Genomic DNA, 10,221 nt, shown 5'->3' on the forward strand with positions numbered 1-10,221 from the left:
ATCATGTTGATGGGACAGGCCCACTTTTACCAGATAAACTGTACTTGCATATTTCAAACGTTTTAGAAAATCATTCACCCATTGGGGGGAAAACAGAAGAAATCATGAAGGAAGGCAAGGAATTTCCAGGGATGCTCAATTTCTATCTTTATTGTATTCACATGAATATTCAAAGTATAAACACATTTAGTCTAAAACTTGTGGAGTCGAGTCATGCTGCTTAGTTAGATGTTGGTCTATTTGAAGTATTTCTGGTGAATACTGAGGGTTGTCTAGACATAGACAACTTCAACTTTGTGCCTGTGAAAGTTCCAGTACAGTGCTTATTTTAAAGGTATTATTGAGCACTCTTGCTTATATTCTCTCAACCTTACAGTATGGCACAACTATAAAGCATTCATGATCTCGGTACTGAACAGGAAAATTTCACCAGAGTGTCTACTTCTATATTGTTTATTTCAAAAGCTTAAATAAGATGTCCTCCTCTCATTGTTCTTCTGTCTAGTATAATAGCAATTCCCATGGTGTGCTAGGGAGGGTGAAGGAATTACTTAGACTTTCTGCAGGAATTAAGGGTGGTGCCATCACTAAGGGGTGAATAGTGATAATGTATTTTTTTCCCTTTTCTGTGTTTTTAGCTCTGATGGCTAAAAAATAATTCTCTCTAAAACCAAAAAGAAGAGAAACAGAGGCGGACACACAATACCTAATCAAACCTGAGAAACACTGGGCAGGAACCCTATTTGCCAGTTCAAGGTCCCAAGATTTCTGTATTTCCAGAACTAAAGCTGATATATTCTGTGGCTTTGAAATTGTGGACCAAAATATTCTTTTATCCTTCTCTTTACCTTGGCAGCTCTAGATCTATAAAGCTCAAAAGGCTTTCTTGAATCTGGAAACCATCCGTTTGAGCTAAGAAGTTGGGCCTTTGCTTTCAAAGTGGAAATCTTAAAAGAAAGGACTGCATGAAGAATCCTGCCAGATGAAGAGACCTCTTCAAATGCCTTAAATGTAGGTGGGTAGCTCTTTGGGCAGGAAACAGACTTGCTCAAGAGACTTTGGGAAAGGCAATGGGTAGACTTGAGTCCACTCAACTGACCCATTAGGGAATCAATCCTACATGAGACCCTGGAGATACTTGTCAAAGTATCTTCTAGTACCTTACATTGTGAAAAGAGTACAGGAAGTCACCCCAACAAAGTAGAGGCCCATCTGACAGTGCAGGGCTCTTTGATGATGTGATCCTCATTATAAATACTCTGAAGACTACCTCTGTTCAGTCTCATTTCACACCCTGGGGAGATAGTTTTGTGGGTTTTTTTTACATTTTTTTGGACTTTACATTCTCCCCAGGTTACAGAGATCACATTATCCAAGGCCCAAGGATGAAAAAAGTCTCTAGTGGCTGAGATAGGAAGTGTGTACCCATGTTGGTCCCCTCCAAGAGCGACAACACGGGACATTCCGGGGTGGATATCCCCAGACTTCAGTCTCCTTGGAGGCAAACCCTCAAAGAAACAGAAACCACTCTCACAAACTTTGAATCCTACACTTTGAACCTTTCAAACCCCATTGTTTTTGGTGAAATAGCCATTAATAACTTAATTATAAACAGCCTAATCTAAGATTTGGCTGTGGGAGAACATCCATTTTCTGAGGAAAGCCATTTCCCCTTAGAGACTAATCACTTTCTGTACTTGTCAACCTTTTGCCTGGTGTCCTATGTTCTCCTTCATCCCGCATCTGCCCCTCAGGAATATTTTAGTATAAAAGCTCCATAGACCCAAACTTAGTCCCATCATAACTATTTCTAGTTGAGTAGGAAATAGACTCTGGGCAACTTAGCCTTCACCATGTGGGCCTCTGGGAACAATCTGAGGGTGGATAAGGGAACGCAGTTGTCAAATAAAGGGGTTTTATGGAGTGACCCCAGGTGATCGGATCCTAAATTCCTAACTGGGCAGGTCATGATGAGTGCTCACATCCAGGCCCACTAACTGATCTAAGGTTTGAAGCGAGCTGTCCATTGTTCTTGTGCATCTAGGCTGGAACCTTTGAAATACCAGAATGCCCCTCCAAAGGGGGCATAAAGACTCAAGAGCACATCCTCTTACAAAAATAGAGAACTAGCACTTAGGGGCCAGGTACAAACAGGTGGCAGGGAGCATGAGGGAGTTCCTTGTGGGACCAACAGTTGTCTTGAGTGTGGTTACATAAATCTACACACGAGGTAAAATTGCATAGAACTTTATACACATGTGGGTGCATACTGGACTTAGTGAAGCCTGCATTCTTGTATAGGAAGCTCAATAGGACCCAAAGATATTCTCCCATTGAGCCTCTGGAGGGTTTTGCAGATACCGTGATTTCAGTCCAGCGATAAGCTTTTGTATTTCTGGCTCCCGTAACTTTTAAGGCATCAAGTTTGTGGTAACTTGTTACAGTGGCCATGTAAACCTACAATGTGAGTAAAGTAATACTGATGTCCTGGTTCTTATACTGTTCTCTGGTCTTACGTAAGATGTTGCGAGGGGAAGCAGGGTAAAGGGTATGTGGGACTGTTGTATTTTTGCAACTTCTTGTTAAATATTTCACAAGGGCAAAAAAGTAAAGAGAGGGGTAAAACCTTCAAGCCACGCAGAGCAAAGCAATGGAGAGAAGGGAAAGAGAATGTGGTGGGTAGTTTTCTGACCCACCCACCTCCAACCCGAATGAAAATGGCCTTCTCTGGTTCTCACTCCATCTGCAAAAGTGAAAATGGCAATCAGCCTTGTTCTGCCTCTGAAGGGCAGGAAGCAGGGTGTCCCATCTCCTGAGGACTCTTATGTCAGGCACAAATATCACCTCAGAACATTTACAGAAAGCTTGTAAGGAATTAACTAGTTAGAGTAAGAAGCCCGAGACTCTAGAGAAATTAGTAATTTCCCCGGAGCCACACAGAATTAAAAGCTCAAAGCCAGGTCTGCTGAGGCCAGGGCATTTAAAAGAACCATTTTGTGGCAGGTCCTTGAAGACCAGAGTTAGGACTGAGCTGAGAAAGGAGAGCCTAGTTTCAACTGCTGGAGGATACATTTATTTATTTAGGTAAACTGAATATACGGAATGAGCCCTTGTAATAAAAGCCATGAAACAGTTATATCACCTTCTCCTTAATTTCTTCGCGTAAAACAATTCATAGTATTTATCAATAATTAAAACTGAGAAAAAGCTAATATCTAGCATGAGGGAAGAGATTCAATCTCACCATAGAATGGATTTATGCAATAAAATGTAAAAATCCTTAAACCAGAATATTTAATAAGCAAATACATATTGAAAGGAAGATAGTTTAATTAAGACTTAAGATTCACATTATGATAAATGACAATTTTAATATAGCCTTTAAATTTATCAACATCTAGGTACTATTGGTAATCTTCCTTTCCCCTCATCCCCAAGTATACTGTTAGCTAACCATGTTGTTGGATAAAATTGTGGCATTTTATTTTTGTCTTCCTTCATTTTGGGTGTGGGAAAAAAATATATATATTGTATTCTTTACATTGACCCTGGGTTGCTAAAATATATTCTCCAGTGATTCTTTCAAAGAAGGTGTGCAAGAAATAAACTTTCTGAATTCTTCAATATAAAAAAATACCTTTGTTTTACCCTCAAAATCAAATGCCAATTTGGCTGGATATAAGATTCTAGGTTTAAAGCCTTTAGCCTCCAGACCTCTTATGATACTGCCCCATTGACTTCTAGCATCCAGAGTATCCAATGATAAGTCTGCAGTCATTCTGATTCTTATTCCTCTGTAGGTTACCTGTTTTTTCTCTCTGGAAGCAGCTATGATTTTTTCTCTATCACTGCAACTCCCAAATTTCACCAAGATGTGTCTAGGAGTGGTTCTCTTTTTATCAATTTTACTGGGTATTCGAAAGGCACTGACAATGTCCAGACTTGAACTTTTCTTTAGCTCTGCAAAGTTTTCTTCAATTATTTCCTTAACTATTTCCTCTGCTCCATTCTCTTTATTATCTTTTTCTGGAATTCCTATCAAACGGATATTTGAGCTTCTGGATCTATCCTCTACCTCTCTTATTCTTTCTTTAATTATTATCTGTTTGGCCATTTGCCTTGTATCCTTAGAGAACTCTTCAATTCGATCTTCTAGATAATTTACTTTCTCTTTAAGTATGTCTATTCTAACACTCAGTGTAGATAGCTTTTTATTTCCAGGATGGTAATTTTTAATGTCTCTAATCTCTTCTTGTATCTCTCTGAGTGAATTAATTACACTTCTCCTAAAGTTCTCTTCTGTTTCTTGTAGTAAGTCTGTTTCCTTAGATGTTAGCTTACATTTCACCAATTTTTTCTTCTCAGAATCTGAAGCCAAATCAGTACAGGAAAGTTCTTTTTCCTCGATCTGGGAGGTAGTCTCTTCTACCTCCGAGTCCTCTCCTTCTGGCCATGGTGAGTACCGTTCGTTTTCCCACTCGGAGCTTTCTCCCTCCTGTAGCTCATAACATTCTGTCTCTTCAGTTAAAATACTATCCAACTCCTCACTTTCAGCTCCACGTGCCAGGCTATGATAGTGAAAGTTCTGTTTGTTACATAATTCTGAGGCCGTTTCTTCCTCCAGTCCTGAAGACTCTTCCCCTTGCTCCAACTCTGAAACCTCTTCCTCCTCCCCTAGCTCCGAGGTCTCTCCTTCCTCCAACTCAGAAGCCTCTTGCTTCAGCCCTGAAGTCTCTTCTACCTCCTCCAAATCTAAAGCCTCTTTTTCTTCCTCTTCTAGCTCCCAGGCCTCTTCCTCCTCCAGGGCTTCTTTGTCCTTAGACTCTGAAGCCTCTTCCTCGTGAGTCTCTAAGCTTTTCACTTCATCTGTCTCAGCAACCTTTACCTCTTTAATAAACAGAAAGCTCAGGCCATCACTGGTTGCTGCCACAGCTTCATACTTTGAGGCTATTAGAGTTTTGTTCTGAAAGTTAAAAAAAAAATTTGTTAAATCATGTGTATCTTCTTTTAAGGCAGTAAAACCTTTCATTCTGTAAATTAAATGTGACTGCTATTTGACAATTAGCAAATACCTAGAATATTATTTAAATGATTTGTTCTTAAAGGCTTGGATCCCCAAACAAGTCATTTCTACCGTGATCATCCATCACACCTGCAATGACTTGTGTAGTACTTGCAACAGATTTCCGTGAGGTTGTGTATACTGTATTCCTTCTATAGTCCTAACCCTTAGTGCTTCAATAATGACTCGTGTTAGTGAATGGTTGGTTATATTTAGGGAGGATAAAGAGACTTTGTTATCTAACTTTAGAAAGATTAAAAACAATTACAACAACAACAACAAAAATCCACATTTACCTTTCTCCTCCCAAACAAGCAAATTTCAAGTTTTAAAAAGATCCCACTTGCAGTTCAAACTCTAGTCTATTAATTACAAGAAAAACATGTTTTGGTTAGGAGTACAGGGTCAATTCATTTTGGATTTGTTCAAATCCAGTCTCCACATTTGTTACCAGTATCTCAGTTTTCCCTCTAAAACAGGATCTGACCATAGCACTACTTTTGTCTGTTGTGAGGGGTAAGAAAGGCAACTTAGGTGCTGAGCTTCAGGCAAGTCTGCAATGTAATGTGGGCTCAACATTTCTTAGAACACTCTTCTTGGCCCTGAGTCTTTCACTCATTGCTGTCTACTGCAGCGGTTCTCAACCTGTGGGTCGCGACCCCTTTGGGGGTTGAACAACCCTTTCACAGGGGTCACCTAAGACCATCGGAAAACACATATATAATTACATAGTTTTTGTCATTAATCACTATGCTTTAATTATGTTCAACTTGTAACAATGAAAATACATCCTGCATATCAGATATTTACATTACGATTCATAACAGTAGCAAAATGACAGTTATGAAGTAGCAACGAAAATAATTTTATGGTTGGGGGTCACCACAACATGAGGAACTGTATTAAAGGGTCGCGGCATTAGGAAGGTTGAGAACCACTGGTCTACTGGGAAAGAATGTCCCATTTGTGGCTGGTTGATTCCTATTTGGTCAATATTCCCATCTCCAGAACAGGTTAGGTTCCTTCTGTTTATATTTCCGGGGCACAGCTAATATCTGAGATTAAATGTTTATTCTTAAGTAGTAAATTTGTGGATCTAAGTGTATCTTCAAATTCTAGACTTTCATTTTGCACAGAGGTTGTACTTGAAAATGTTGGGAAGGCAGGGGAAGTAGGTGTTCTTTTGAGAACCTGTCAAAAATATTGGCTTGCCTTAGCCAGTTTGGTTCAGTGGATAGAGTATCATCCTGCAGACTGAAGGATCCTGGGTTCAATTCCAGTCAAGGGCATATGCCCCGGTTGACTGGGTTGTGGACTTGATCCCCAGGAGGAGGCATGAAGGAGGCAGATGATCAAAGATTCCCTGTCATCATTGGTGTTTCTATCTCTCTCCCTCTCCCTTTCTCTCTGAAATTAATAAAAAATATATCTAAAAAATATATTGGCTTAATAATATAGACCTCAAACAAATAAAGATATTCTATGCTCATGAATTGCAAGAATTAATATTGTTAAAATGTAATACAACCCAGAGGAATCTACCAATTCAATGCAATTTCTATCAAAACTCCAATGGCATTTTTCATGGACATGCAATCCTAAACTTTGCATGAAACCACACACACAAATCTCATATATACAAAGCAAATCTTGAGAAAAAGAACAAAGCTGGAGACATCACACTTAATGATTTCAAACTATATGGTATTGACATAAAAACAGAGTAATGGCCCTAGCCGGTTTGGCTCAGTGGATAGAGCGTCGGCCTGCGGACTCAAGGGTCCCGGGTTTGATTCCGGTCAAGGGCATGTACCTTGGTTGCTGGCACATCCCCAGTAGGAGGGGGCGTGGAGGCAGCTGTTCGATGTTTCTCACTCATTGATGTTTCTAACTCTTTATCCCTCTCCCTTCCTCTCTGTAAAAAATCAATAATATATATTTTAAAAAAAAACAAAACAAAAAAAAACACAGAGTAATGGGGCAGAAATGAACTCATGCATATATAGTCAACTAATGTATGAAAAGCCAAGAATCTACAATGGGCAAAGCATAGTCTTTAACATATGGAAGGAAAGAGAGGGAGGAAGAGAAAAAAGAGAATCTCTACAGGTTACCTTTTAAGATTGTGGTTATAAAAATATTCAGGAAATAAGCTAAAGTGTTTTTAATGAATCAAGTACATGGGGAACATACTCTAATATGCTGTAAGAAAAGAAAACCTTTATACATTGGAATGGATAAAAGTTAGATATTAACATTAATGAACAGCCAGACGGATTTTAATAAAAAAGTTCTATATGCATTTCTCTGATTGCGAATAAAGAAAACTTAGACTACTTAACACATTAAAAATTGAACCTAGCCTAGCCGGCTTGCCTCAATGGTTGAGCACTGACCTATAAACCAGGAAGCCAAGGTTCAATTCCTAGTCAGGGCACATGTCCAGGTTGCAGGCTCAACCCCCCAGTAGGGGGCTTGCAGGAGGCAGCCAATCAATGATTCTCTCTCATCATTGATGTTTCTGTCTCTCTCCTCCCATCCTTTCTGAATTCAATAAAAATATATTTAGAAAAAGGAAAATGAAAAAAAAAATGGAACCTAATTACTTATACTTAATATTTCTGTTCTTATTACACCACCAATTTAATCATTACTTTTAACACCATGCTCTCACTTTTAACAATTTCTTAAAAATTGCTTGGAAGACCAACTAAATAAGCTCTACAGATTTGTATGCTTACCATTTTTTCTTGAATCCCATATCTTCTTCCTCCTTTCTTCCCGTTTTCATTTTCTGGGAGAGCCCCTTTCAGTAATTCTTTCATAAAAGATTTTTGGCTGATAAATTTCCTGAGGCTTTGCATGTCTGAAAAAGTCCTGATTTCACCATCACATTTAAACGCTAACTTAACTTGGCATAAAATTTTTGGTTCAAAATCATTTTCCCTCAGAATATTGAAGACATTACTCCATTGCTTACTAATGTCCAGTGTTGCTGATGAAAAGTCTGCTGCCAATGTTAGTATTGCTCCATCTTCTTTAGAGGCTTTTAGAACTTGCTCTTTATTTTTGAAGTTCTGAGGGATGTTTTCCTCTCTCGTTTCTTTGACCAATACATCCTCTCGATGCTCTTGACCCTCATCCTCTCCTGTAACTTCTGTATGAATGTTGCAATTTCTATTTGTGTCATCTGTATTACCTATGGCTTCTTCCACATTTTCTATAACTTTGTGATTTTGTGAATCATCCAGGGACAATTCCTTACCTTGGTTAGTATTGTAGTCTTCACTTTGGTCTAATTTGCTACTGAGTTTAACTATTTCACTTCTTTTAAAAGTCAAATTTTCAATATCCTCAATATAGTTTTCTCCTTCTATTTTCTCTACCAATCCTGTTTTTATCGATGTGGTATCTTTTATTTGTTGCCACTCTTTTCTGGTACTGGGATTCTTTGGATTTTTCAGTTCAAGCATTGTACTTTTTACTCCTAAAATTTCCTTTAGTTCATTTTTAAGAGATTCCCTTAACTCTAAAACCATTAAGTCCATATTTTCCATCAAGACTTTAAACTTATTCATAATAACTGCTGACATGTCTTTGTATTTTAAATCCAATAACTGAACCATCTCAGTTTCTATCAACTGAATCATTTCCATGTGGAAGCTGGTTTCTAATTTCTTTGCAAGTGTAGGAATTTCTGATTGTACACTGTACATGGTAAATATGTTATCAAGACTGGATTGTCTTCCTTTCCTGAAAAGTAATTTTGTTCTTGCACACCTGCTGGATTTCCCCTAAAATCTTTTTACAAAATTATCTGAAATATAAAAAAAATAAATAATTGTTTACTGAAAAATCCTTTAACATTGAAACCCCATGCAAGTTAAGACCTGAATGTACTAAATCATCCAAACAGTAGCTAAATATAAAACTGACTGGTTCTCCATACCATTAACTTTCTGTTAGTATTAAATAGATTAATTACAAGAAAATATTTTTTTAAAGTGCAGTATACCAAATTTTGAAAATCTAAGGTGATTTGGATGGAATCTTACACAAATGAAGCCCCCTTTTTGACTGAAGAGATTCACATTAACACTTTTTTTCAAAACCAGCTGTCAAGTCAATTCGTATTATTTTCTATGGTGCAAATATTTAGACACTAGGAGCCGGGTGCATGAAATTCGTGTGTGTGTGTGTGTGTGTTGGTTGGTCGCTCAGCCCCGGACTGCAAAAGAGCCCTCAGGGGATGTCCGACTGCCACAGAGGCAGGAGAGACTCCTGCCACTGCTGCTGCGCTCACCAGCAGTGAGCCCAGCTCCTGGCTGAGTGCACTGACCACCAGGGGGGCAGCTTCTGCATTGAGCATCTGCCCCCTGGTGGTCAGTGCATGTCATAGTGACTGGTTGTTCCGCCATTTGGTTGATTTACATATTAGCCTTTTATTATACAGGATATCCTGAAGGAAGTAGAATTAAACCCCATGCCTCCTCCCACTTAACACAGGCCCTATTTTTGCTTGAGGAAACTCTTAGTTTGTTCATTTTTGCGTTTCATCATTCCACTATACTGCAGAAGTGCTGAACCTTTAACAGGTTAAGCACCCAGCCTGTTTTGTCTTCCAGACAAAAAGTATCCTGTCAGTCACCGGTGACTGATATGGCGCTTAATGTGTTAAAGAGAGAGACCACCCCCATTCCTTGATGAGAAGTGGGAAAGCACACTGCACACTTTGGACAATACCTGGGATACCAGTTCCCAAACCTCCCTCTGCAAAGCCTCAAAGATAATCAAGTTTTATCAATTGAGTTTACTGCTGAAGTACTAACAATTATGCCACTTGCTGATTCCTCATAGTTGTCAAGACCCAAAATGCTTGAACTTGCATATTTAAAAAGAAAAACTGCACCTCTTTATGAGGATTCAGTGACTTATAGGAAGGAAACTAGAGTAAATAACAGAAACTGTAGTTGTTATTAAAAGGCACATAATGTTTACAGAAAAACTTCCCAGACTTGAGTCATCTGACATATTCTTTAAAAAGCCAGTTATATAAAAACTAGAGGCCCAGTGCACAGATTCGTGCCCTGATGGGGGGGTGGGGGAAGGAGCGCATTGCCTGTGAGGATTGGCTCACTGTGGGAGTGCCACGCATCCCG

At 38.9% G+C, this 10,221-nt stretch overlaps 1 protein-coding gene across 1 annotated transcript; it reads right to left on the reverse strand.

Annotated features, from left to right (window-relative positions):
* Positions 1–3,556: 3,556 nt before the first annotated feature.
* L1TD1 (LINE-1 type transposase domain containing 1) lies at positions 3,557–8,778 on the reverse strand. The gene is made up of 2 exons (XM_005878076.1): positions 7,804–8,778; positions 3,557–4,963 (listed from the first exon to the last, which is right to left on the reverse strand). Exons 1-2 carry the CDS (start codon positions 8,776–8,778, stop codon positions 3,557–3,559), a joined length of 2,382 nt encoding a protein of 793 aa, XP_005878138.1.
* Between the last annotated feature and the right edge of the window lie 1,443 nt (positions 8,779–10,221).

Source organism: Myotis brandtii, unplaced genomic scaffold (assembly GCF_000412655.1).
Source record: "Myotis brandtii unplaced genomic scaffold, ASM41265v1 scaffold540, whole genome shotgun sequence".
Lineage (NCBI taxonomy): Eukaryota > Metazoa > Chordata > Mammalia > Chiroptera > Vespertilionidae > Myotis > Myotis brandtii.

What these genes read in the sequence shown, in the direction of transcription:
- L1TD1 (XM_005878076.1), bottom strand. Translation starts at nt 8,778, where the DNA reads ATGTACAGTGTACAATCAGAAATTCCTACACTTGCAAAGAAATTAGAA. An exon ending in ATGGGATTCAAGAAAAAATG is followed by an intron (nt 4,964 to 7,803) that starts GTAAGCATACAA and finishes TTTAACTTTCAG; the next exon opens with AACAAAACTCTAATAGCCTC.